This window comes from Tribolium madens, unplaced genomic scaffold (assembly GCF_015345945.1).
Source record: "Tribolium madens isolate multiple individuals breed KSU strain unplaced genomic scaffold, Tmad_KSU_1.1 Scaffold_11;HRSCAF=98;Tcas5.2_LG3b, whole genome shotgun sequence".
NCBI lineage: Eukaryota > Metazoa > Arthropoda > Insecta > Coleoptera > Tenebrionidae > Tribolium > Tribolium madens.
In genome coordinates, this window is record NW_025400975.1 from 166,201 (window position 1) to 194,157 (window position 27,957).

The window sequence follows — 27,957 nt, forward strand, 5'->3', positions numbered from 1 at the left end:
TTTCAAATGGCAACTCACTACAAAAACTTTTTTATTAAGGCTATAATCTAAATCATTTCATCTAAGTCATTTTGAAACTCAAAAACAAAACAAAATTTATTTTCTGAAAACAAATGATTTAAACGCTTGGTTCCATATTTTTGTTCACCTTGTATAAAATAAACAAAGCACTCCTGTTAGAAATCGGTAATGAACGACCCTGACCAACAACCTATTTCTTAGAGAATTCTGCAATAGCCTTGTATTAAAAAAAAAAACTTTAGCAAATAGCTTCACTTAACGTTATTCCTTGCATTTTTTTGGCTTTACATCTTTCCTTATTCGAGATCTTTCTCTTTGATCCTGCAAAGACAATTTCCTGCAGACGTTTATGTCTACGACATTTCTCTCGCTTCTCTTAATTTCAGTTAGTAATGAATTTGAAAATAACTGGAACATATGACAAGGATATTGTTTACATTTGATAAAAAACCGGACGCTCTTGGTAAAAAATGCGGAAAGCAGAACGAGGAGTGTTCAAATCTATAAAATTAGTTATTGGAGTTAGAGAAAGGACAATATTGCAATAGTGCACCGTTTGAAAAAATGTGAAACGAGATCAATTATTTCATTTTAGTTTATTCAAGTGCAGATCACAGGAGGCTGTTGGTCAACACATTCCATAAACCCGGTTTTGCGACAATTTGGTTTTCCAGCTGACGTCATTGAAACGTATTTTACGTCACCAAAACTACCAACTTTCTTGGCAAATCTCCATGAAAGTTTCACGTAATTAACACTCATTTGCGACAATGATTTTTTCACGACACTTGACCTAATATGCTAGTAAATTTATCTAAAATATTAATATTTAAAACTACATTAACATCACAAGTAGTAACGGAAGTAAATGTTTTTAGATTAAATTAATGCAAAATCAAATAAACTTCTTCATTAAAAAAAATACGAAAAAAGTCCACCTCTAATTTTCCTCTCTTTGTTAAAATTGTCAAAACAACAAAAGGGCTTATTTCATGTTCAAAACTCTCGGTAGTAGGGCAAATTTTAATTTCCTTTACAGTTTCTGTTTAATTTTAATAAATATTTCATAATATTTATTGTGAAGTTAAAAAATTCCTGTAATAGATGCAGAAGAAAAAAAAGTGATATTGTCTCATTCACCATGAGAATAAAATAATACTTCCAACACTATATAAGAGATTGTAGGACCTTGTATACCAAAGATGTTCCAAATCTGTGAAATGACATTTCTTACTGTTATAAGAAAAAATGTTTACTCCAAATATTAGAAGTTAATAAAATTCTCCCTTCACTAGCTGCTATAAATATAATTTTTTTTTTTGGTAAGTTTGTGCATTTGGAAGGGCTCTTGAATTATAATTTTTAATTACAATTAAATTAGTGATTTAGAAATAAGTCGCAATTATGTGGCCTCGACTTAATTTACATTGATTGAAAAATTACAATCACCATAACAGAACTTTATTTTCCGCATATGTAAAATGTTATATTGTTGAAAAAATATGTTATTATTATTACGACATCATGACAAAGTGAAAATATCACATAACTTCACGGAATACGGGCTATAACTCAGATTTTTCAAATGGAAAAATTTGAAATTTGAAAAATTAAGTTAAGTGGTTTTTGGTTCATCATTTTCTGAAAATTATACTTGCCTTGAAATTTGACAGTTGTTTTGAAAATAATTTAGTTGAACTAAGAATGGTCGATTTTGGTAGCGTACAAAATTTCAAAGCTGTAGTTGCATTGTAAGTTTGTAATGCAGGCCCTACAAGAATCACCCTGTATACTTAATAATAACCTCTAATAAAAACAATAAAACGTCGTTTAAATGATGCCAATGTTTTCTTATTAAAATAATTGGACGGGTCACAAAATAATGGTTTTTTAATCGAAATTTAACGTAACAAATTTTCCTTTCAACGTTAAACTTTGTTGTTGTAAACATTGTTGTCTTTTAATTTCTTTACTTTTTTTTATTCACTTTCGGTTTCTCGTATTTGATTTTTTACTTTAAGTAAAGTCGCCCTAAATTAATAAGTAAAACAAAGTATGTAAGTGGAAGGTTAAATAAAATATTCAATTTAAAAAATAAAGCTGAACATTAAAATTTTCTTATTTAAAATTAAACTAATGACAACCAAAGGCATTACTACAAGTTTGGCTTTTCGAAAATATTATTATATCAGATTGAAAACAGATTTTTTTGTAGCCGAGATGCGTACCATCGAGGGAATTAATGAATGCGAGGCTATAAAAATCTTGTCTACCGTGTTTTATATAATATTTTTTTCACTACTACCCAGGAATATAACGCTGAAGAATAGAACTTCAATTAAAGGGCATGTTACCTAAGACGTAACATGTCGTAATTCACAACTATTATTTGTTAATTAATAATAATAATAATTATGTTATTTTTTACTTCTGCATCTATTAAAGAAATTTTGCAAATTCAAAAAAACTTCATAACCTCTCGACAAACTAAATAATAGAACTTTTTACAACTTATAGTGAATAAAAATTATTATTAACATTAATAGTTATTTATTATAAAAGACGATAAAGAGATTGTTTATCTACGTGTGAAAAGGTTTCACGAGTAGATAAACAATCTTTATCGTCGTGTATAATACAACTTTTTTTTTTCTATAGCAGGACTTAAAGTTTAAGAGAAAAAATAAAATTGCAAAAAAAATTACAATTTTTGGCATTTTTCAATACGAAACGTCAGATAATTTTTAACAGCTTTAAAGCAAGTTTAAGCTTTGTTGAGTCTAATTAGAAGAATAAAATATTGTATTCAACTCGTTTGAGTGTAAATCGGACGCTTTATAAATTTGTAAATTTAAATGAATAAAATAAGTTAAACATTTTATTTTGTACTCAATGTTAAAGAGTGCTTTTATCAACTAATTTCAGTAGATAAAGTAGTCTTTTATCGTCTGGTATTTTTATCTACTGTTTATATTCAAGAAATTCTGGTAGGTGTCTACAAAATAAAACGAAATATTATACACGACGATAAAGATTCCTTTATCGTCTTGTATAATAAATAACTATTATCTACCCTTGCTGTTAAAGTGTTACTTTAACTACCCTTGCGGTTAAAGTGCTACTTTATCTACTCAAAAGAGTTGATCAAGAAATAGTTTAACATCTGCTATAGAAAAAAAATATATAATAAACTTGATGTTATTTTTATTTTGGTACACTTTGCAAGTAGGCAAGTATTTCAACTATAAAAATAATGCAAGTTCTTTTATAAAGTGTAGAATCTGTAAGTTTGTAAGAACTTAACAAAAATACGTTCTTGTTTCATGCCCCAAAAATAACCTGTTTTCTTCTGTATTTATTACTTTTTTCATAATAACTATAATAATACGCCAATTCCTAATTTTTTGCGAGTCGGGAAATTTGTCATTACATCCCGTAGTCGGAAAATAATTTATGAAGGTTACAAAGTTACGAACTGTTAAATGTCAAAAACTCAATTTGTTTGCATAGCAACTACGTCAATGTCATCAACTTTAACAAAAAAACAGATATTTTATTATTTAAACGTGAATAAAATAGTATACAAACCACGGTGTAATGTCATATTTACCAGCTCGCATGTAATATACTGTTTTTTTATTTTTGTAGAACAATTTATTGAATCCAATATTTTTAATTTTTTCTGGATACTTACATTTATAATTATCGTTATTTGCGGCTTTGTGCTTGAGGACTTATCCTTTAATAATCATTTTACGGGCCAATGAGTTTTATTTATTCCTAATTCACTATATTAATGCCACAAACAACATTATCAAAAGTTACAATAATTTCATCATGGGTCACGTTTGCACAAATTAAGATAAAATGTTATTTATGTTACAAATTAGTCAATTTGCATGAATTTTATGAAATCAGTCACATCGAATTTTTGCGAATATCGATCACAAAATTTTATGCTCTTGTCGGCGAAACCTTTCTGTTAATTTTACGAAAATCCCACTTGACGTTGGCTTTGATATAAAATCAACATTCCCTCCGAAAGCCGCCAGTTCACTCACATTCGCGAAGGTGAGAGGAGTGTTGTTCGCACCAGCGAGTGAATGTACACGTGATTGAACATTCTTGCATCTAACTAAAGTGAAAAAAAATATGACAACTAATGGAGAATGTCGCAATGGGGTTAGGAAATCGAAACCTAGACCTATAATCTCGCGGAGTTGTTCAGAAAATTACGAAATTAACGACGTCGAAGTGCCCGGCACTCCGAAAACTCCTCGCACCTCCACGACCCCAGGTAAAAAAAATTCTCATGCGTTGTAACATTTTCACAATTAGAAAGCAAAAGCAAATGATTCTGATATTTATCAAGGTGATTACAAAAAGGAAGGTTTACATTAATTAGCTTTTTTACAGGCCATGAAAAGTGCACGTTTCATCACGATTTAGAACTAGACCATAATCCTCCGACTAGAGAAGCAATGCTACCGGAAATGTCGAGGTCCTACAGGATGCTTCTTGAATCCTTGGGAGAAAATCCTGACAGGCCAGGACTTTTGAAGACACCGGAGAGGGCAGCCAAGGCCATGCTTTTCTTCACCAAAGGATACGATCAAAGTCCTGAAGGTTTGTATCAATATTTTGTATTAAGAAAAATTTCAGCAATTTTGTTGAAACATTATGAAAATATTTACAACTTGCAGTACCTCTTATCTCAATTGTCGAAACTATCAATAACTAATTAATTATCGATTTTGGAAATAATATGTGGAAAATATAATCAAAAAGGTCATAAAAAAGGCTTTTAATTTCTGTTTTGTTATACAGGGTGAATTTAAAGTAGGTCGATTTTAATTTTAGACATATTTTTGTTTAATGACGCCATCATTATTTTTTAATGGCAATTGACATTTTTGTTTATTGTTTTTGGTGACATATTGTTGTATCTTTCCGGTGGTTATAAAAAATAATATTACATAAACTATCTTTTGGAAAAATTACGTTTTTTGAAATCGTCAGTAAAGAGTCTAAAGTAGTTCATTATACTACAATTTTGTATATTGTTGATTGCGAACATAAATAGCAGTGTTGTCAAATTACTGTCTTAATGTAAACATGAAATAAAGACATAATTCTACTGCTAACTTGTATCTGTTTATAAGTATTAATTTTTAATTCTAGAAATATTTTTTTCCAGTTTAGTGGTTTTGTATATTGGCTAGTTATTTCACTAAAACGAGAAATCTGACAACATTGGAGGGAAATATCAATTGTGAACTGACATGATAATAATCTAACATCCAAAAATAATTCTGCACAAATTTTGTGGGAAAAAATTTAATATGCTTTAACTAACCACACATTCCTGAGAAGAATAAGACTTTAGTGCCCTGATACAATAACTATTATGGATTTTGGTAAAATTTGTTGCCTATTTTTTTTTAATAATTAACATTAAAATACTTTAGATAAAACCTAAACTAAGAAAAGATGATGAAAAAACACTTTTTATAAAATAAATTAATAACAGAATGATAATTAGTTTCTATGAACGAATCTTTACTATTTCCGGATGAGGCGAAGCCGAGTCTGGAATAGCAGATGAGTTCACAAAAACTTTTTAAATACGTGTTATAAACAACATTTTTTAAAGTTTCCTAAAACATATCCAAATCTTATTTCGTATTTTATGATGGACACATTTTTATCTCTAAAATGAATCTTTTTCGTTTTTTCGGGAGAGGGGCCGAAATTTTCTTAGGGCTTTGGGCGCCAAATTCAGTTAATACGCCACTGTAAACTAGTAATCTAAAAAGTAAAACATACAACACAACAAAATTTACTAAAGTAGTAATTAAAAAATGATTTCCTCCAAGGAACATTCAGATTTTTAGAAGCAGCTCCTTTTTCGTTTTGACTAGTTTATTAACATTTAACATTTAACTAATGTGAAAAATATTCTACATAATCCGGTTCGTGCAGATTAGGTTAACAAACAATTCAGAAACGCAAAATTTATATATACTATTTATACATTCCAAAATATATAAATAACAAAAGTATTCTTGTTGCCCCACGGCCACAATTCCAATAATTATAATTTGGGGCTTTTCCTGATATTAGGTATGCATTTAATAGTTGAATGAATTTCACAAAATAGCTCTTCCTAATGAACTGACATACAATTTGTAGCTTTGTTGAACTGATAAGATTCCAACAAGTTTACAAACAGTGGAAGTTATGTTATGTTAATAATTGGTATGTGAGTATTTAAAAACGTCATTTTATTTATAATATCTACACCCGAGTGGGGAAATACATATGTCATTACTCAGGTTATTTGACCAAGAGGCGTAGCCTCGAGGTTAGACAGAGTTAAGAGTGTATAATGAAATTTCTACTAAAATTTGCACGCTATTTCATTCGGAATAAAATAATAAAATGTCTGACTCGTAACATTCAATCCTACATAAATCATTTCCCAACCTCTAAAACGTTAAGAATCTGTGACTATCAATAAATAGTATATTACAATTGAGTTAGAAATTATATCATTACCCTGAAGGCTGAGATATCCGATTGATTGTAATCACATTTTTTAATCAAATATTTGTAATAAAACATCTGTGTTCTTGGCTGTGCCAATAAATTAGATTTTTGTCATATGATGTTTCATAATTGTCAAAAATGAATTTGGTTTTTTAATCTTACAAAACATTGTAATTATTGTGATCGTCCTTTTTTATGATATCTAAAAGTGGCAGTGAAATCACTAGTGGAGCAGTGTATTCGGTATAAACTAAAAAAAAAGTAGATAATCGTAATGTTGGTAATCCTGCATATTACCGACCACGAGAGGTACTGACATATTACTCTCCAAGGGATGCAATGATGTGTTTGCCGACCTCTAAAATATTAAGAATCAGCATATTACAATATCGATTGTGAATAAAATAAATTATAGGTGATATCAATATTGACGAACAAACAAAACAAATACGCAAGTTTGTTATCAATTTTTACATCACAATTATTTATTAAATTATGGTCATTTACGTATCGATAAAACTATAATGAGTTTTATTTTTTATTACTAATGTGTGTTTAGTTGCCAAGGTGATAGCCAAGACAAATAAAACTTGACGATTTCGGAAAAATAATACAGGCTGCGCTAGAACTCGTGCCCCAAATAAAAATGTCATCTAAGGTAATATAGAAGAACGTGGAAAGAATCTATAAAAATTTCGAAGTTATGAGAGTTTAAATTTTGCACTTTGACTCTATTTATTTCTGTTGAAAAAATTTTCCAAGTATTTTTGCTACGGGCTATTAGAAGAGGAAACAAGGAAGTTGTATCCTAAATTGTAACTCTGTTTAATGTTATTTGTGACTTTTATTGACGAAATGTTAGTACCGTTAGGTACTAAATAATTATAAAAAAACATAACAAGTTCATCAGTATCATTAAAATGTCGATAGAATTTTTTAATTTTTTTTCCATGTTCCTGGTATCTTTTCTTACTTGAAATTTTTCTATGGAGCGCGAGTTCTGACACCCTGTATTAACATGCAGCAATAATTTTTTATCATGTCAATCACTTCCAAGAGGACTTAATCGTGCGGTTTGACATTTTATTTGTGCAGCTTCATGCAACGTCCGCTTCAATCACATATCCTGAAATTGACATCAAATGCGAACTTGACGCTCTTCATCAACAAGACAAATCAAAATTTTCATTAAATTCCTCTATTCTATCACCAAATATAAAACTGCAATTATAACATCCCCCATAAAAAAGGTTGATATAAAAATTATGACCCATTTTTCGATGACGAAATTAACTTTCCATTAGCTTCTTTTTTTATTACAATATCGGCAATCAAAACACTCTGTATGTTGTAATAGAACGAGCGTGTCGTCTCCATGACTACAGAATTCAATCTGCCATCATCATGACACAATCACGAATCTCATTGTTCTTATCTTGTCTTCTTGTTTCAAGAAGAAGGATCATATTCGTCAAGGGAAATCAGTTTGATGTAATTGTTCATTTCCACTCAATTTCATTCACACACAACCGACGTATCAGTGTCGTTGTTAAATGCGATTAGAGACTGCTTAGGAGGTCTCTCTTGCAGATTGTCTGATTATTAAATCAATAGACGAACTTGGTCTGGCAAGAAAGGAGTAATTTCCAATGCGGGTCATTATATTAAACTTAATCAAATCACGAGGTCAAAATTTTGTGAGCAGCTTATCGACATAGTCAGCAATTTTGTTAGCTTTTTTATCACTACCTGATGTCTAAAGACAGAATTCAGTGCTAATAATATTGATAGAAACACATTGCAAGTAAGTACAAGTGAGCTTTTACCACAAAAAAGTGCCTTTACAAAAATATTATGAATTTTGTATAATTTATTGAAATGTGATCGAAGCTGATACATGTTCTAAATTCTTCTTCAGCTTTATTTTCAAAATTGTTTCTTTTTCAACTCCCTAAAAATTTAATTGCGTTGTATCTCATTCATGTTTATTTTGTATTCTCTTAATTATTAGCAAACTTGCATTACAAATTTTTTGCTTGCACACTTTTTTCTCCAAATTTTCAAAAAATGTACTTAGTTTGTTTTCGTTTTTGTATTTTCGTCTCTAAATTTTCTTAGGCTATTTTTTTCCGACGTTTAATAAATAATTTAATTTGCAAATTAAATGGTCTTCAACATTAATGATGGTTTTATATTAAAAAGTATTGCTAATTTTGGTTCCCTAATAATATAGAAATTCGGGATTCAACCAAAGTTGACAAAATTGAGAATTAAAAAAAAAGTTAAAAACATGAAACTTTAGTTTATTTTTAATTCAATTAGTTGCTGGTTTGTAAGATAAGCAAAAAATGGATATAAGACAAGTGGTTTGAGTGGTGTAGAGTGTTTTGAATGAAAAACAATGTTATGAACAGTCATTAAATTGAATTGAATAGTAATTTAAAAAAATACCAATTCTTGAACATCTTTCTTGTGTTAAATATCGATTAAAACCAACTTTTTATAGAACTAATTAAAAGACAGCATTGAAAACACTTTCAGGAGCATCACTGTTATGTTCTACCTATACCCTCTTGCCCTCTTAGTCTATAAATATCTTAAATATTTAATTTCCTTAAACATAACAATCGATACAAGACTATCTTCAAGAATCACTTTTGACCACGTTTTTATTTCTTCAAATTACATTAAAATTTTTCAAATTTAAACTAGATTATTACCGATTTATTATCAATTTCTGTGCTTTTCCTTCATCATTCTGTTTGACAAAAGAAGTTTTTTGTTGATTTTATAAATGTAAAAATGCGAGTTTTTAACTACTTTTTCAAAAACTTCATCAATTCAGATCAATATGTAAAAATGAAAAAAATATACAGGGTGCGCCAGAACTCACGCCCCAGAGAAAACCAGGCAAAATGTTAAAAAAATTATCTATAAACATTTCGAAGTTATGAGAGTTTTTGACTTTGACTCTATTTATTTTTGTTGGAAAAATAATTTTCCAAGTTTTTTTGCTGTATCCTAAATTGTAACTCTGTTCAATGTTATTTGTGGCTTTTATTGGCAAAATGTTTGTCCCTTTACTCGTGAAAAAAACATATACAAGATCGTTAGTATCATTAAATAGAGATAAAAAAGTTCTCTTTTTGTTTAAATAATTAACGTTACATTCATTTATTGGTTTTAAATTTTTCGACACATGTTGACAATTGACATTATAATAATATTACCTCACCGATTTTACAGAAACCAATAAAAATTATGAAATAAATGAATTTAGTGCTGCCACCAAGACTGTTCAAAACAAAAAAAATTCAAGAGCACTTTGAAAGGTTAATCTTGATTTGTTTAAAATTTAAACCTTTTTACGTATCTCTGCATATATTCCTTTAAGCGAGAACTAAATTATCTAAAGGACCTCGACGTTTTAGCAATATAACTAAGTTACCTGTTGAATGAGTTTCAGTGCGAGATGAAGGACGATCATTGAATGAAGCCTGTATAACGGCGGTAATTTCCTGAAGTGCCAATTAGTAGCTGCCAATTAAACTTTGAATAGAGCTTTTCATTCAATGATACACTTCAATAGTAGTCTTTCTTTTTCTCGCGATTTTAACCGATCAGCAGTTAACTAGTTTTAACCACTTTGAAAATGAATCGTTGAAAGATTTATTAGGATAGGACTGAGATTTATTTGAATATAAAATGGATGATAATACAGTTAAGTGGTGAATTGTAAAGGACTTTGGTCAAAGTACTAGAAAGGCAGTGGCTTGAGAACCTCAGTTTCCGCAGCTTAAAAGCTTGAGCGAGTTTCCATGGCATTTAAATCTGAACCAGCGTCAGTCTTGAGCGGCAAAAACAAAACTTACAACACAAAAAATCTTTTTTAGTACAAAATGATAACAAATAAATGTATTGAATAAATCAACATAATTATTTTGACTATTTTGGAATGCCCACGTCAAATAAGAAGTCTGAGTCAAGCGTTAATTATTTTAATACATACAGGGTGTTAAAAAAAGATTGTAAAATATTTAAGGACCGTTACGTTGCGGACCCATGTTTATTAAGACTTCTTTGTTTGTTTTGGCCTATACTAAAAAAAATTACTATCTTTTTTTAACTCCCTGTATACAAATTTTTAGATAAATATCATTGTTAGAACTTCAAATATTTCTAATGTGGGGTTTAGTATGTCATAATAATAAGATTTTAAAGAAAAAAATCAATTTAGGGAATTTTGAGTCAGTTGGAATATTGACCCGGAACTGACAATTATCATTTATATAATAGAAATATAGAAATGAATAATTCTTAACATTTTTTTATGTACAGTTGGAGACAAAATACTTTGGTCGTCAATGTCACTTGAGTGACATTAAATTGTAAAGCATGCTTTAGGACTGTTAACCTTATTTTTAGCTACTGTCAATCATAGTTGACAAGTTGTACATATTTTTGATAGAAAGACATAATGTCTGTCATTAATTTGAAATTGTCATTCATTAAAGCTTGAATTACATTAAAGTGTCAGTAAAGTGACGACCAAAGTATTTTGTCTCCAACTGTACACCCCCGGAAATTTGTAAAAATATTGAAAGCAATCTATTATACTTCCACCAACATTAAAAACATGTAGTGTGTATTTACACTAGACTGTCAACGCACTCTGTGAAGAGTTGACAAACTCTTTATGTTGGAATAAGAAAATATTGATACTCTGTTTCAACATCGTTTATGTCCTAAATAAAAGAAAATAAAATCCTCTATCCGCACCTTATAAAGTGTGCAACCCATCCACCTAATTCCCTCTTTCACTGTATTAAATTACAATACAGTTGTGCTATTTGAAAGCCTTAAATACGATTTATCTCTTCTCGTGTTGGTTGCAAGGACAAGCTTATAAAAATTATTTCCTTCGTATCAGCTCTTCGCGTTGAAAGGGTAATTTATCATATCCGACGCAGTACATGAATTTGGTTTTAAAACCCGATTTTTTTTTTTGTTACAGAGGTCTTAAACGATGCGATTTTCGACGAAGACCATGATGAAATGGTAGTGGTCAAAGACATCGAAATGTTCTCTATGTGTGAACACCACTTGGTACCTTTTTACGGGAAAGTGTCTATAGGATATTTGCCTTGCGGAAAGATTCTCGGATTAAGTAAATTGGCAAGGATTGTGGAAATCTACTCTCGAAGACTTCAGGTTCAAGAACGATTGACAAAGCAAATTGCTGTTGCTGTAACCAAGGCTGTCCAACCAGCTGGGGTTGCTGTTGTTGTGGAGGGAGTGTAAGTGTCAAATAATATACAAGGTGTTTCAAAATGATTTTCATTTACTTACATGTATTCCATAGGCGACAAGATGAAAATCATTTTAAAACACGCTGTATTATATCACAAAGTAGAGAAGAGATTTTTACAGCTTAGTTGTTTACCTATTACATTAGGATTAATAAATGCGAAGCTATAAAAATCTTCTCTACAAAGTTTTATATAATATTTTTTTCACTACTAGCACATTTATTACCCAGAAGTACAACGGTGAAGAATATAATATATAATACTTGTTGTTTTGACAGTTTTGTCAAAGACAGAAGAATTAGAGGTGGCGTTTTTCTGATGTTTGTTAGTGAGAAAGTTTAAGTCTTTTTTGTTTGATTTTGCATTAACTTTACCTCGAAATATTTCCGTTAGTACTTGTCATGATAATAGTTTTAATTAATAATATTTGTGTCAATATAATCCCCTTCAGTATCGGTGTTTACCCACCTCTAATCCAATAATAAACATAATTATTGGCCACTGATGGAGAAAAACAACTTTTTACAACTAGTAGTGGAATTTTTTTTTGAAAATTTTGGAATTTGATGGGAGATTTTTTAGGCATATGTGTATGGTGATGCGAGGTGTCCAAAAAATCAACAGCAAGACAGTAACTTCCACCATGTTGGGGGTTTTTCGAGACGATCCCAAGACACGAGAAGAATTCCTCAATTTGGTACATTCTAAGTAATGTGACGTGACAACTATTTATTACGGATCCATGCATATAAAAGATTTAAGTTTAGTTTTTTATTTTTAAATTATTAAAAATGCTATGTACTTATTTTAAAGTATGTACCTAAGTAAAAGAAAATAGAGGACCATTTAAAGACCAATTTTGACAATACACTGTAGGTATATGTGTATTATCTTATATTTTTTAAATGTCTATTGTATTTTGCTGTGATATACTAAATTAATATATTGGAGACGTTACACAAAATATACAACTTTTGGGCAAACTTGAAATACTACTAATTTGTTAAGTGCATTATTATTGTAATTTTACAGTATTTTCATGTTATTTCACTTTCAGATTGGCTAAATGTTTATTGACAATCAATATAAGGTTTATAAATTACTTGAGCGTATTTTAAATACATACTATATTTATGTAAGTCTTAAGTGTGTAATGTTACAAAAATAAAATGAAGCAAAATATCTTTGTCTTTTTATTCCATTCACTGTTATTTAGCTACTTGAATCTATTTTAAGTTGTTTTTTACCGTTTTTGAAATTGTAAGTACTCATATGTATTACACAAAAACTAAGAATAATAAAATATAAAATTTTCGTAATTTAAAAAAGGAAATACAAACTTTAAGCTTATAATATATTTTCTTAATTTTTCCACCGAGTAATTAGCAAAATAAAAGTCACTAGACACTGCGCGCTAAAAAGTAGTACTGAGCCAAATTTAAATTTTTACGTTAAGAGAGCGGATTCAAAGAATATGTCCTTGGAGTCTGTTCTTTCGTTTGAGTTGCAAAATTGTGTTGTGATAAAAGATTTGTATAATTATAAACTTGGTAAACATTTTTTGGTTTTGTCGACGGTGACGCCATCTGGTGGTTCAAAAGTTTTGCCACCTGCTCTTAAAAATATTTAAAAGTTAAATAACTTAACAAATGTAAATAGAACACCCTAGTTTTGTTCTTGCATCTAAGAGATTATTACATTATCATTATAAAAACATAAACTATGGCTACAATTATAAAATTTTTATCTTGTGGAAAAATATTAAATTATTCACATCTCGTGATGTAAAAGAGTACCAATGTTAAGCTTGCCGGTATTACAGGAAATTAATCTGACATAACCTCATTTTTCGTAATGGCTTTCGTTTTGGGAAAATTTTCTCCAAATTTGAACCCAAAATGTAACTCGGCTTTAATTAATTTCATTCGAAATGGTCACCATCTTCGAGGAAAGCCTCCTGGGGTTGCCAAATCACTAAAACAAAGATTACAACGTAAGTGTTACATTTCCCACTTTAAAAGTTTAATTTAGTTTAACTTTTCTGTAGAAATAAATTACAAAGATCCTTCGTTACATTTCCGAGTTGATATAGGATTACCAGCGCCTGTAATTTCACGTTCTAAACAATTACAAGAAAGGTTAAGTGTATTAAAAGCACAACGTAAAAGTCCACAACTTGAGAAACTTGCAAGGACTAAGAAACGTGAGTTTTACTATGAAATATAACAGGAATTAAGTTCCAAAATTATTCTGTTTTAGTGTTAATCGACTTGGACGAAGCTAATACTGAATGGTTAAAAACTTCAGGGTTTTACCATATTAAAGAAATCGCTGACCATTATGGGGTTTTTGAGCATTTATTTGGGGACGCATATTTTTTGTCCATTATTAATTTGAAACTTCATTTCAATAACGATGATTTTAAACATCCTGTTTATTATGGAAATGTAATAAAACCAGCCGATGCGACTCACAAACCAGAGGTGCATTTCGAAAGTGATGATAAATCATTATGGACTCTAATCATGACAAACCCAGATGGGCATTTCACCCAACAAGATAAAGAATACGTCCATTGGTTTGTGTAAGTATGAATGAAAATGCCCGGGATTAAAATATTTCTTTATTCTCTTATTTGTAGTGGTAATATACCTGGGAACAAGATTGAACAAGGTGAAACAATTGTGGACTATTTACAACCAATTCCACCCAAAGGAACAGGTTATCACCGTCACATTTTCATTTTGTATAAACAAGAAAAAAAACTTGATTTCTCTTCTTTTAAAAAACCTGAAAAGTGTTTAGATTTAGAAGAAAGGACATTTTCAACTTTAGATTTCTATAGGGAAAGACAAGATGATTTAACTCCTAGTGGTCTTGCATTTTTTCAAGCAGACTGGGATAAATCACTGACCAATTTCTACCACAATACATTAAGTAGTGTTATTTTAGTAAAAGGTTTTAGATAAATAATTAACTTAAATTTTAGACATGAAAGAGCCAATTTTCGAATATGATTTTCCTGGACCGTATATAAGACCACAAGAATGGTTCGCAAAGAGGAGACCTTTTAATTTGTATATGGATAAGTACAGAGATGTCAAACAAATCAACAAAGAATTTTTAATGAGAAAATTAAAAAATGTACACCCATTTAAAGCACCACCATCACCGTTACCATACCCTAATGCTGTTTATTTTGAAGGGTATGTTCCTTCCTGGCTGAAGCTGGAGAAGCAGAAGAGCAGATTGAAATGGGGGAGAATTAATGACATCGAATAGTTTAATTTTCATTTAATAAATATGTAAATAATTAAAACTTTTTTTTATTCAAATTATTATTCAAAAAAACACGATAAGCGCCGATATTGAAATTTTAATACATTAAAAGAATGTCAATAGCCCGTATCTATTTTTATAACAAAATAAATACAACGTGCTATCACGTGGACAATTGCAAGTGCAACACTTGAACTTTTTTGCTAAAAGTTTCGTAATAATACCGAATTAACTTTTATTTATATATATATATATCTGTTAAATTCCATTTAAATTCAAATATTTTTTGAGTAAACACGAATTCAGCGCCCAACATAATGACGTGTATGTAGAATTACATGTTAGTCTTCCTCGCGTTGCCTAATAATTATTTTGTTTTACCTTGCCCGTTGGCATGTTCGCTATAAGTGTAGTGATGTGAAATTATAAGTTTTGCGTGGGTATCGGGACTTGTAAAATACTCAACAGAATCTTTTGTTCGAATTTCACAATTCTTGGTTGATGCACAATGACGGTAAGTGTGAAATCGCTCATAATGGAAGTTATTTGTTTGGTAAATCAGATACCTCACATGTTTCGTGTAGAAAGTGACCTGTTAAAATAGCTACTAACTATGAATTTTGTGAAAAATTGACACAACAATGTAACTTTATCACGTGTCAGTGTGGTTACCAGATTTCCAAAACAAATTTTATCTGTTTACCAAGAAAAAACCAGTTACGCGTTATTTTAGCATCTGCACTATCTCTAAACGTGATTAATACAGTTCACCTTGAGAGAGAAAACCAATAAAAAATCATAAATTTGTTTTGTTTTCCTACATTCTGACTTTTTTAAATTTATGTACTTGACCTTAGTCCTCGACGACCCGAGTGTAAATTAATTTCCGTTCACCATACGTACAGAATGTTCAAATTTACCCATAAATTATGAGTAGAACAACGCAAATCTGAAATGGAAAACGAAAAGATTTTCAATGAACAAATATATCGTATTGACTAGGTTTTTATATAGGAAAAATTATCACATTAAGCACAAATCAGAAAGTGAAAGTTCTTGGATTCACCCTTTTTACAAGAAAATTGTATCAATAATAGTAATAATAATAGTTATTTAGCAACTTTCTCTTTTATATTTGGGGCATTAGCACATACTGTAAGAAAACTGCAACTGATGATACATTACTCCAAAAAATTAAAGGAACAAAAAATTTCCAAATTTTTTTGGTGATTTTTGAAAGGCTGTATCTCATCGAAAAATGGTCGTATCTAAATTAAAAAAAAACATTTTGAAGCTTTAAGTTTGTAGTTTTGAGATCTTTTGGCAATTTTTTTTCTGTGCTACGGTTATTACGCAATTCTAAATAATAATGCGAGGAGAAAAAATTCATTTTTTTTTGTTTTTGGTCCACGGAAATGGGGATTTTTTTATTTAAGTCAATGCATGGGCCGGATAGCATGCTCCTTTACTTTTGATATGCTTTTTTATTTTGTCTTTACGTCAATTTGTTGCTGTCTAACTTTAAATGAAAAAGGATCCTTTTGTCTTTGACCATTGATATCTCAGCAACAAATGATCACACAGAGAATATAAGGGTAGTGTCAAAAACTGGAATAAATGCCTTACAAGATGCTTTTATGATTTTTTGCAATTTTTTTTTTTTCATGTTCAACATTAATTTAAAGAAAAGAGAAAAAAATAGCTTTCTGCGTTGTTTTAGTAAATTTACCGCGTATTCATTAATATTGATGGGGAGACTAATGTTTTTAGGTGTTTTGACAGCTTAATGCATGCCCCATAGCCCTGTAAATTTTTAAATCGATCCATCAAAGTGTTTACTCGGACAGATTGATCAAAGTTTTACAAAAGAATTAAAGGAACAATTGTTTACATTGTTTCTGAATATTGTCTAATCTTCGTCAAAATGAGAAAAACAATTTGTTTTCAGCTTTTTACAATTTTGCATTATTTGGTAAAATTTAAAAAAAAATCAAGAAACAATACTGATTAATTTTTGAAAAAAAAATCAAAAATATTTTTTTGAAATTGTTTCGAATTTTCTTTTTTTTTTCAAATTTAATAAAAAACTCATGTAAAATTGTATAAAAAGCTGAAAACAAATTGTTTTTCTCATTTTGACGAAAATTAGACAATATTTAGGACTCATATGTACAGAGTGTCCCAAGTTTTAGGACCGGCGCAATAATGACGTTAATAACAATAAAGACACATCAAAAGAATCGTGATGGCTATGACGCACCACTAGATGGCGCTATTCCAATTAGAATTAAATAGTCAAAAATAATATTATATCAATCATTCAGTAATTCAAAAGTTGTAAAAATGGCATTGCAATAAATAAGTTTTCAATATATTTTATAAATATATTTGAAGGATGGTGTTTACGGGTTTGTATTCTCTGTTTCAGGATTTTAAAAAAGACGAGGAAACTGGAGAAGCTTTATTAAATCGAAATATTGAAACTGGTGAAGACGAATACATTTCATCTGTAGCACCACTAAGGAAAAAAACATTTAAAATTCCTCCCACATATACAAAAAAAGCAAAAAATGGAAAGAAAACAATAAACCTTGATCTGTCACCGACATTTTCGACAGCTCTTTTATTTTTACTACCAACGACAATATTTTTCTACCCAATTCTTGGAATTCTGGCAGTAATGGTAGAAGCTGTAATCCACGTCTGGGCTCACAGGAAAAATAAATCGCTGAAAAACCAACATCTCTACTACCAAAGTCCATTACACATAATCTGCAAAGAATTCTGTGGATCTTGTAGGGAGGAAGAATCAAAAATGAAGATAAGCAAGATTCAAGAAAAGAGAGCCGACAAAATTAAAAAATATGGACTTGAGTATGTTAGAAGAATTGTTACGTAAATGCTAAGGATTTGGCTTGTTTTTCAAACAATAAACAATTTTTAAATCCAGGCAAATCAACGCTAATATTTCTTGTTATTTAAAGTGAAATCACCAAGTCAAAAGTTGGTAAGCTGCCAACTTCTTTTATTGAAATTCCCAGAAAGAATTTATAGAAAAGTTTGATATTTCCGTTTTTCAAAAAATACTTTAGGTAAGGGTAAAGTATGTCTGACATTGTTATACTAATAAAACTACTTCAATAAAACTTGTATTCTATTTAAAACAGATGGTTTATAAAAAATTACCTATAAGATAAAATTTCTTTAGTGGCTAATTTACAAATCTTATGAAAATCAACATTAATATGACATCTCCAGTATTTGCATCGTCCCCAAATCACTGCTGGATAATTTGGACTTGTAATACCATGAAAAATACGAGCTACTGCTCTCCCAGTAAAATTATTATCTCTATAAGTGCAAAGAAGTCCTCGAATATTATTGATAACTAAATCTTCATCGACAAGTTGGTTTTCCGTGAGCGAAATCGATTCCAAGGGATTAGGTGATTCAAAATATTCTCTTATTTTAGATTTTAGTTTGTTATTATGTTCAGATGGTTCTTCAGTCAAACACAATTTGTAGGAAGGAACCGCAACTTCGATCAGTGTTTGATGAACTGTTCGTAGTTGCAAAAGGGCGGTTTTTTCTTGATTTACCACATGCTCATAAAGGCTATCCAAAGCTTCATCGAGTTGTTCATCATCTAAATTTCCAGGAGCCAATAATCTAAATCCAAGGTTCGAAAACGTGACACTTAAAGTGGACCGTTTTGGTTGACCATTGACTAAAATTGTTCAATTTTTTTTATTTTGTTATTGTATTTGTACCAACCTGTTGTCCATTCTAAATTCTTGAGTTTGTGTTTGCAAATCCCACTATCCCAGCCAATGGCGGCTGCGATGTCGACAACAGCGAATTCTATAACATTTTCTTCATTTTTATTCTTCTGCAGGGCTAACGCCATTGCTAAAGGGGGGCATTCTTTGGCTGCTTTTCTTATTTGCAAAGCTCCACCGTATGATATGACTTTACAAACAGTGTAAGCTGGACTTAACAGTTCTATGTATTTCTTTGCGTGTAACTCTAAATAGCAAAGAAGTGTCGAAATATTTTCCTCGGGGATGTCTAATGCCCTCACTGTTTCTTCAATTGAAAAAGCTACTTCGTGTTTTGGACATGTTCCTTTACAAGAACATGGTAGAAATATTTTTTGGAGTAATTTCCTAATCACGTGACGGTCGATGGAATTCGCAAAAATGTGGCGTCTCAACTCGTTTTCATCGGTACCCTGAAATGTTTTTCAAAATTATTTTAAAAACACCCTGTATAAAAATATCGCATTATTTTTTTTAACAAAGATAAAAAGTGGCGTGATAATGTTTAAACAAGATAAAGTAAAAAAATAGGTTTTTGTAATTAATTATTTTTTTATTATTAACACATTTTCATTTCTTTTATTCTTATCAGCTAATTATTAATTTTTTATGGAAGTTGTTGCAAAATCGGATCATTCCACTTTTTCTTGACTTGGGCAAGGTCGTGAGAATTTCGAAAATATTACCAATACATTTTTTTGTCATCAAAATTAGTATTTATCATTTATCAGAAGAGATAAAATTAAAAAAAAAAGTACTTAACTACAGTGTTCCTCCAAATGATGGTTTATTAATTTTCAATTGGCATCTTTTCTTACCATGGCAATTACCACCTTAATTTTCATATTATTAAAATTAGGAAATACCAACTTGACAATAATAAAGGTCGCCAAACATTTATTTCACGAATATACTGCCAAAAAATAAGATTAAGTTTGAATTTGTTTATGTTTGTTCATGAAGTAAACTTCCATTCAAAAAATTTTGCAAAAAAGCAAATAAAAGCCAGAAACGACCTTCTCAGTTTTTTTATTATTGTTTACTTAAAATGCTCTGTTGATCACTCAACATTTCTAAATTGTTATTCCAAGTGAGTGTAAATAATTGTGACAAAAAAATCTATTAGCAACGCTGAATTATTGGTAATCCTTTAATTAATGTGTTATATTTTGACGCAGTGATGCCGACTCAAAAAAATAAAATTCACCAGATTCGAGTTGAAAAAGCTGTTTATTTAATTAATTAATTATTTAATTTACATCTATATTCACCAGATTCACAAAGTTTACGTTTTTTTTTACATAAATTGAGTGGTTGAAGTCTAAGAGTTAGATAAAATAAAATCTATTTTATAACAATTTAGAGATTTTTGATTCGAAAAAACAGAGTTTACAGTTTAAAAATCTTACAGTTTAAACTTTTGATAAAAGCATAATAACATCATTTTTCGCCTAATGCTGTAATTTTTTTAGATTGTTTTTAACAAAATTTTGAGAAATAATCGCATTTCTTACAGAAAAACATGCTATAACACTCGAGAACAAAAATGTTCAAAAAAATTTTCGACGAAATATTGTGGTTTCTCAGCTTATTTTTGTTTTGAATTAGCTCAAAAACCAATTAAATTAATTAAAACGAATTAAAATGATATCAATAACATTTCTTTTTGTTATTTTTGGGCGTGTTTGGACATGATTTGCTTAAACACTCGAAAAATGAAAAAATAACATCCTTAATATTAAATATTTTGTTGAATTTTTGGCTTGTTTTAAACGAAATTTTGATAAATAATTGTGTTTCTAACTGAAAACAAACAAATAGAACTACTAATTTGTTATTTGATGGTTTTTCGACGTATTTTTTTTGAAAAAATTTGACGAAATAATCAAAGTTCTGGTTGAAAAATGTGGCAAAAATTTACAAACTAGTACAAAAATCACCAGATCTCGTGAAATTGTATCAGACCTGGTAACACTGGTTTGACGTTTGAATCAAGCTTGCCAACTTAATATAAATGTAAACTCTCGAAAAAGGCACAAAGGACAACATTTTCGGCCTAACTGTGTGATGTTTTGGCTTGTTTTCAACAAAATTTTACAAAATAATCAAGTTTCCAGCTGAAAAACGTGTTAAAACGCTTGAGAAAGGCAAAAATTTTATAATTTGCACTTCTAATTTATTGATTTTTTGGTTATTTTAGCTAAATCTTGCAAAAAAACTTGAGATTTTAGTACAAAAACGTGCTTAAAAGCTTTTTCCAATTAAATTAATTAAAACAAATTAATATGACATCAATAACATTTCTTTTTGTTATTTTTGGGCGTGTTTGGACATGATTTGCCCAAACACTCGAAAAATGAAAAAATAACATGCTTTTTAAATATTTTGTTGAATTTTTGGCTTGTTTTTAACGAAATTTTTAGAAATAATTGTGTTTCTAACCAAAAAAAGCAAAAGTAAAGTGTCATTTTTGTTTATTGGTTATTTGATGGTTTTTCGACGTATTTTTTTTAATTTGACGAAATAATCAAGGTTCTGGTTGAAAAACGTGAATATGGCAAAAATTTTAAAACAAGTACAAAAATCACTGGTGAAATTGTATCAGACCTGGTAACACTGGCATGACTTACCTTTGCGTCCAAGAAGAGATGACAATGAGCCGGTAGACCATCTCTCCCTGCACGTCCAATCTCTTGAACATAACTTTCAAAATTCTTTGGCATATTATAATGAATCACAGCCCTTATATCTGATTTATTTATCCCCATTCCAAAAGCCACCGTTGCTACAACAATTCTCAATTCTCCAGACATAAACGCCTTCTGAACACTCCTCCTCCTGCTTGCAGCCATTCCGGCATGATACGACTCAGCTTGAACATTCAAACGTTTCCGTTTCTTATTCGTAGTATTAAGAGGTTCAACATCACGAAAATTCGTTCTTAAAAATTTCGTAATTCTATCACATTCCTCCCTTCTAGTGCAATAAATAATGATGCTTTTACATTTCGCAAATCTTTCTGATGTTAAAAGTGACAGTAAAGCTTGGTCTCTTTGATAATCCTTTGAAACTGTGAGAATGAGATTGTCTGGTAATGGTTTATCGCTTATTATTCCAGCCCTCCCATCTGGGATTTGTAAATGGGTGATTATGCTGTCACTGGTGCTTCTGGTGGCAGTTGCTGTTAAACCCAACACGGTTTTAACACCCATTCGTTCGCGTAAAACGCGACAAATCATGAGGTAGCTGGGACGGAAGTTATGGGACCATTGAGAAACGCAATGGGCTTCGTCGATACAAGCAAAAGCAATGGGAGGGAGTTTCCGAAGTAAAGAACCAAAACCTATAAAAAATAAAAAAACACAATTGTCAAAATTAAACATTTGTATTCTAAAACAATAAATTGATAATAATCCAAAATAATCACATTCGAAAATGTATTAACTCCTAGAGTGTATTTTTTCATTAATTTTTTTTTATTTTTTTAACTACCACTTCAAAAAAGGGAAAATCTTTAATAAATTAGAAATTTTCAGCGTTCAACTCAGATTTCATTCAATAAAACAATGTAAAACTGCAAACAATGTTGCTAACTCAAAAAATAAAGTTCACCAGATCGGTATATTTTTATCAAGTTACAAGATTATGATATAAATCTTTCCAATAGTGTCGAAAGTTTACGTCTTTTTTACATAAACTGAGTGGTTAATGTCTCTTTAAAAAATAAACATGATCTTTTTTATGACAATTTAGTAATTATTAATTCGGCATGACAAAATTTAGCAAAAACATAGTTTTTCTATTTTGCATCTGAAAAAAAGCTTATTTCGATATTTTTTCTGTAGAGTAAAGTGGCTTTTGTGTGGCAAATACGACAAAAAGTTATTAAGAAAACTTGTTTAGAATCAACATTTAGGTCCCTATACCAAATGTCAAAATCATCAACTATGACTTCTCATTTTTTTATGTTTATTAATTCACAAATCAAAGAATTTTATTTTTAACATCTTTAATTACGAATAAAAAAAATACATTCATATTGTTAATACTAAATAAATTTTTGACGTTTCTGGTAACAAAAAAGCAATTAAGTACCTCAGAAAAAAAATAAAAATGAAATTAAAAACATTTTGGACCAAATTTTGTGGATTCTCGGCTTATTTTTAAGTTAATTTACTCAAAAACCAGTAAATCGAGTCAAACAAATAAAATAACATCGATATCAATTCTTTTTGTGATTTTTTAAGAATGTTTGGACAAGATTTTGCAACAAATAAGCCTCTTAAAAAATGAAGTAAATCGAGCAAAATAAACCAAAAAATAATAATTTCGATTTAATTTTGTTAATTTATCGTTTTTGTATGTTTAAACTAAGTTCTTCGATTTTTTTAATTTCCATCTCAAAAAGGTGCAAAAAGGTGAAAATAATGTCGTTTTTTAGCCTATTTGGTTGCATTTTTTGCTTCCTTTTAAAGAAACATTGTGAAATAATTGTGTTTCTAGCTGAAAAATGTATCTACTAAACGTAAATTTTCATTTTCGACCCTGTTTAGTAAAGTATCCTAAAAAACCAAATAAAACCATTTTTGACCAATTTGGTGAAATAATGAAGTAACTGGTTGAAAAACATGGAAATGCTCGAAAAAGATACAAAAAATTGCATCATTTATTTTTGGTCCAATTTACTATATCAATAATTAAAAAATTAGTGTATTAATTGTTTGTTATAACAGCAAAGTTACAACAGTTTTTTACATTTCCAAAAAAAAAAATTACAAGAGTTTTCAACAAATCACAAAAACTCGTGAAATTTCACCAACCTTGTATTACTAACTAATTTTGGAAAAAACAATAATTAAATTAAATTTTCCTTTCAGAAAAAGTGGTTAGTACAGCTTATTAAAAAATATAAGACATTATTAAAAAAGAAACAACAAAGATCGTTATCTGCATAGAACGAGAATTAGATAAAAAAAGTTAATGAAACAAGTCCTTACCAGTTGATCTTTCTCCTGCAACAACAGCTTCTGGCGAAACCAACAACACATGCAATTGTCCCAAAGAAATAGCCTCCATAATTTTTTCTCTCTGTACTTTAGTTTGATTAGTATGTAAACAAGCAGCTTTGAGAAAAAACGGTATTCCTGTAATTTGATCCTCCATCAAAGAGACAAGAGGTGAAATAACCAATGAAATGCAAGACTCTCTTCTTGAATATAAATAAGCAGGTAGTTGGTAACACAAACTTTTACCAGAACCAGTACTTAAAGTAACTAAAGTTGATTTCCCTGACAAAATTCTCATAACTGCTTCTTCTTGTCCATTTCTGAATGACGTGTAACCAAAATTTTTAAGTGCGTTAAAAACCTCTTTTGGAGTATCTTAAAGAGTTTTACTTTTTAGAAAATCAAACAAATTTAAAGAAAAAAAATTACCAATAACAGAACCATCCTCATTGGTTTTATAATAAGGCTCAACAACTTTGACCTGATCCATGTAAGATTGCAAATCTAACTTTGCTGCATGTTCTTCTAATCTCAAAGCCTCAGCCAAGATGGCTTCTGTTTCTACATCATCAAATAATTCATTATCAGAATTATCAGATTTTTGTTGCTCCATCTTTGAATCTTTATCCAAATCCAAATTTGGTGTCCTTATCGTTAAATGACTTGCTTTTGCCATCTCAGCCGCCTCTTCAAGGGTCGGAAAAGGACACACTTCCTCATCATCTATCATCGGAAGTAGAGCATCACCTTTTGTTTTAGTGCAATTCCTGGCAAAATGTCCAGTTTGTCCACAATTAAAACAAGTCAACATCCCACCATCACAACCCCCCATGTCCATATCAGGACCCGCAAGTGCCTTCTTCTTGTTTTTCCATTGCTGTTTTTTGAACTTGCCAAAAGTCATAGTCTTTTTACCTCTACAGTAAACTTTTTTCCTCAAATTGATTGTAATAAAGTTCTCGTTCAAGCTTCCTGACTGAATTTTCTTTTCTAGTTTTTCCAGTTGTTGCTCATGTTTGCTCTTAATTTGGCCCTCCTTAACATCAGAAGAAGTTGTGGTTTCTATTTTTATAAGTTTCTTTAAATTTTTAAAACGTGGAGCAGAAACTCGTGGTTTGATGGAATATTCAAGTTCGTAAGTTGTGTCCACTTCAGGTTGAATTTCAGGTTTTTTGCCTTTTTTTGGCCTGATTTTAGCTTTTTTGGTAGTTTTTGGTGGTGAAATATTAACAGTTGAAAATTTATTTTTACTCTCACTAAGAGAAAACTCTGGATCTGCAAGATCGTTATCTGAATGAAAAGGATCTTCATTTTCACTGTGAGACTCTGTCATATCTGCTTGGGTTTTAGTACTTCTGGTAGATTTTCGAAAATTTTTTTTGTTTTTCTCTTCAACTTTTTTAATTGTTTTAGTGCTTTTATTTTTAGTTTTCTTCCTTGTAACATTCGAGACTTTCTCTGTGTCGTCAGAAACCTCTTGAAACTGAAACGGATCCTCGGTTTCAATGGTTTTCGGTTGTGTTTCTTTAATATTTTGTGTTTGAGCTTTAATAATTGTCCCACTTTGGGAAGAATCAATTTTTATTTTTTTAGCACAATTCACAGAACTTTCTTCATCTGAATTATCAATAATATCGTCACTGTTGTAATCAAGACACGTGGCAGATGCATCATGAAAATCACTGAAATCCTGAAGTTTTCCAACTCCTGAACTCATCGCCACTCTTTCTAACCAGCCTGAATCAACCGATTTTAGAGTTTTGTAATTATTGTCAATAACACTTTGAATAATATTTGTCGGTTGGGTCAAAACCTTGTCAACAGTCATTACTTTAACATTACTTTTACTAAAAATTCCTTCAAATGATAAATTATCATCGTCGTTTTTTGAAACATTTTCGACTAAAGCTTGTGACGAAGTTGAATTATCAAAACTTGTGTCACTTTTCTTCTGCGAAAATGATTTTCGTGAGTATCGTTTTGATAATTTTGAGCCACAGAATAATTTTTTAGGAAGAGTGGAATTATCAGTGTCTGGTTTGTTTGAAACACTTTTTTTAGACTGTTTGTTGAGATGCAAACCCCAAGTGTCTTCAGAAGGTTCCTTCGATTGTGTTTCAATCTCGGTTTCAACAGTGGTTGATATTGATGTTGATGAAGTTTCTTGTGTTTCAACATTACTTTCATCATCCGAATTAAAACCTTCAACATCTTTAAAACTTTGTTCTAATGCAGCAGTTTTAAGTTGGTAGTATTGTCGATAAGCGTCTCGAACTTTTTTATCGGCCTCTCGAATATCTAACTGTTATAAAAAAAAAACAACTTAATAATAGTGATCTACAAGGGAGGAAAGTGTATCTTTTCTTCTCGAGTCTTGTCGAGGGCAGTAACCACCAAGAGTAGAAAAGACATTTTCCTCCAGTGTAATACATATCATTTTTCTACTACCCCGCAAGAAAAACTTCACAATTAACAACTTCTAGCAGCATGCTCTCCCGTATCTATGGAAGAGGTAAAATTTTTACTCCCCTGGATTATACAATGTTGACAGCTCAAAAAAATAAAATTCACCAGATCCGAGTTGAAAAAGTTGGCAAATTTACACCAATTTTCACCAGATTATAAGTCTACGATTTCTAATAATCTTTCCAATAGTGCGGAGGGTGGTTAAAGACTAAAAATTAGGTGGAATTAGGTAGAAAATATTATTTTTTATAACAGTTTAGTATGGCAATAGCTTGCGAAAAAGAAGTACATTTCAGCTTAAAGATCTACTTACATTCTCAAAAAAAAAAAGAAAAAAACGATTTTCGGCCTAATTCTGTGATTTTTTCGGCTTGTTCTTAACAAAATTTGGAAAAATAATTTTTTAGATCTCTACCTGAAAAACGTAGTAAAATGCTCGAGAAATGTAAAAATTATAAAATTGTCGACTTAATTTGTTGAATAAATAAAAAAAACGTAGTCAAATCGTGTAAGACAAACAAAATGACATTAATATCAATTTTTTTTGGTAATTCTTCGGCGTGTTTAGATAATATTTTGTAAAAAATGAGCCTCTGGCTCAAAAACCAAGTAAGTCGAGCGAAGTACGTTAAAAAATGATGAGTATAAATTACGATTTAATTTTGTAATTTTTTAGCATCTTCAAATAAAATTTTTCGAAATTTTTTTATTTCATCTCAAAAGCGTGCTTAAACACTCACAAAAAGCAAAAAAACGCCGTTTTTCATTATTTTTTTCAGAAAATTTGGCGAAATAATCAAGTTTTTGGTAAAAAAGAACGTGGAAAACGTTCTAAGAAAATCAAAGTGTAATATTTTTTGTTGTAACCACACCTCTTTTCATTTCCAAAAAAATCACCAGATATTCGAATTTTGACACAAAAATCACCAAAAATTTTAATTCTGTAACTATACATACTCTGACAGTAAAGTAATTTTTCATTACTCGGCTGTCATAACACATTCGTAATGAAAAATAACACTTTTAGTGCCTTGATACGTAAATAACTATTATTGTGATTTTGACAGATGAGGAAGGTAAAATTTTTACCTCCCCGAGAGGTGATTGACCACTTTCCTTTCTAAAATCAGGGTGGAAAAACTTATTTTCTGTTAAGGTCGTAGGAAAAAGACATTAAACAGAAATTTATAAATTACCTTTGAGGGCAAGCGGCCTTGAGTCTTTTTAAAACTGTGTTCCCAAACTTTCACAATGTATTTACACTTGTCGTACGTGCTTTTCACATCAGGATTCTCCAACAAATCCATTTTAATAGATTTAAAACGTTTTATTAATCAACACGTTTCACTGTTTTGACATTTTGTGACAGATAAAATCGCGCGCGATTCTTAAACAGTGTCACCAATTTAAGGACATGGAAAAAACCAACCAAGCAAAATTATGCTCAATTTTGAAAGATTGAAAGAAAAAATTACTTAAATAATATGAACCGGGGCGGCCTAAAGTGTT

At 30.1% G+C, this 27,957-nt stretch overlaps 4 protein-coding genes across 5 annotated transcripts in view; 3 read left to right on the forward strand and 1 right to left on the reverse strand.

Moving 5' to 3' along the window:
* LOC123008910 (GTP cyclohydrolase 1) overlaps positions 1–13,061 on the forward strand; it is a 15,410-nt gene extending 2,349 nt beyond the window's left edge. Inside the window, exons 1-4 of one of the 2 annotated variants that reach the window (XM_044405008.1) lie at positions 4,056–4,318; positions 4,438–4,647; positions 11,585–11,867; positions 12,462–13,061. In XM_044405008.1, the coding sequence (XP_044260943.1) occupies positions 4,174–4,318; positions 4,438–4,647; positions 11,585–11,867; positions 12,462–12,591 (768 nt within the window). In that variant the 5' untranslated portion in view covers positions 4,056–4,173 and the 3' untranslated portion in view covers positions 12,592–13,061. Of the gene's footprint in view, positions 1–4,055; positions 4,319–4,437; positions 4,648–11,584; positions 11,868–12,461 lie in introns of those variants that run through there. The other variant, XM_044405078.1, reaches the window with a different exon arrangement.
* Positions 13,062–13,704: 643 nt separating this feature from the next.
* LOC123004525 (39S ribosomal protein L38, mitochondrial) lies at positions 13,705–15,192 on the forward strand. Its single transcript, XM_044397864.1, has 5 exons — positions 13,705–13,872; positions 13,927–14,082; positions 14,139–14,463; positions 14,521–14,816; positions 14,869–15,192. Exons 1-5 carry the CDS (start codon positions 13,734–13,736, stop codon positions 15,159–15,161), a joined length of 1,209 nt encoding a protein of 402 aa, XP_044253799.1. The 5' UTR covers positions 13,705–13,733; the 3' UTR covers positions 15,162–15,192.
* A 252-nt stretch (positions 15,193–15,444) lies between these two features.
* LOC123010507 lies at positions 15,445–18,322 on the forward strand. The gene is made up of 2 exons (XM_044407491.1): positions 15,445–15,672; positions 17,587–18,322. The coding sequence occupies exons 1-2, from the start codon at positions 15,667–15,669 to the stop codon at positions 18,055–18,057; spliced, it is 477 nt and encodes a 158-aa protein (XP_044263426.1). The 5' UTR covers positions 15,445–15,666; the 3' UTR covers positions 18,058–18,322.
* LOC123010355 (ATP-dependent DNA helicase Q4) lies at positions 18,301–27,827 on the reverse strand. Its single transcript, XM_044407241.1, has 6 exons — positions 27,645–27,827; positions 24,412–26,284; positions 23,974–24,357; positions 21,607–22,319; positions 18,933–19,389; positions 18,301–18,885 (listed from the first exon to the last, which is right to left on the reverse strand). The coding sequence occupies exons 1-6, from the start codon at positions 27,753–27,755 to the stop codon at positions 18,341–18,343; spliced, it is 4,083 nt and encodes a 1,360-aa protein (XP_044263176.1). The 5' UTR covers positions 27,756–27,827; the 3' UTR covers positions 18,301–18,340.
* Positions 27,828–27,957: the final 130 nt, after the last annotated feature.

Bases quoted from the DNA above. Each gene is read 5' to 3' on its own strand.
- LOC123004525 (XM_044397864.1), top strand. From the start codon at position 13,734: ATGGCTTTCGTTTTGGGAAAATTTTCTCCAAATTTGAACCCAAAATGT. The intron at 14,083-14,138 runs GTGAGTTTTACT...ATTCTGTTTTAG, and splicing joins ACTTGCAAGGACTAAGAAAC to TGTTAATCGACTTGGACGAA. The intron at 14,464-14,520 runs GTAAGTATGAAT...TCTTATTTGTAG, and splicing joins GAATACGTCCATTGGTTTGT to TGGTAATATACCTGGGAACA.
- LOC123010355 (XM_044407241.1), bottom strand. From the start codon at position 27,755: ATGGATTTGTTGGAGAATCCTGATGTGAAAAGCACGTACGACAAGTGT. The intron at 26,285-27,644 runs GTAATTTATAAA...TTTTTATAACAG, and splicing joins AAGGCCGCTTGCCCTCAAAG to TTAGATATTCGAGAGGCCGA. The intron at 24,358-24,411 runs GTAATTTTTTTT...AAACTCTTTAAG, and splicing joins TGAGGATGGTTCTGTTATTG to ATACTCCAAAAGAGGTTTTT.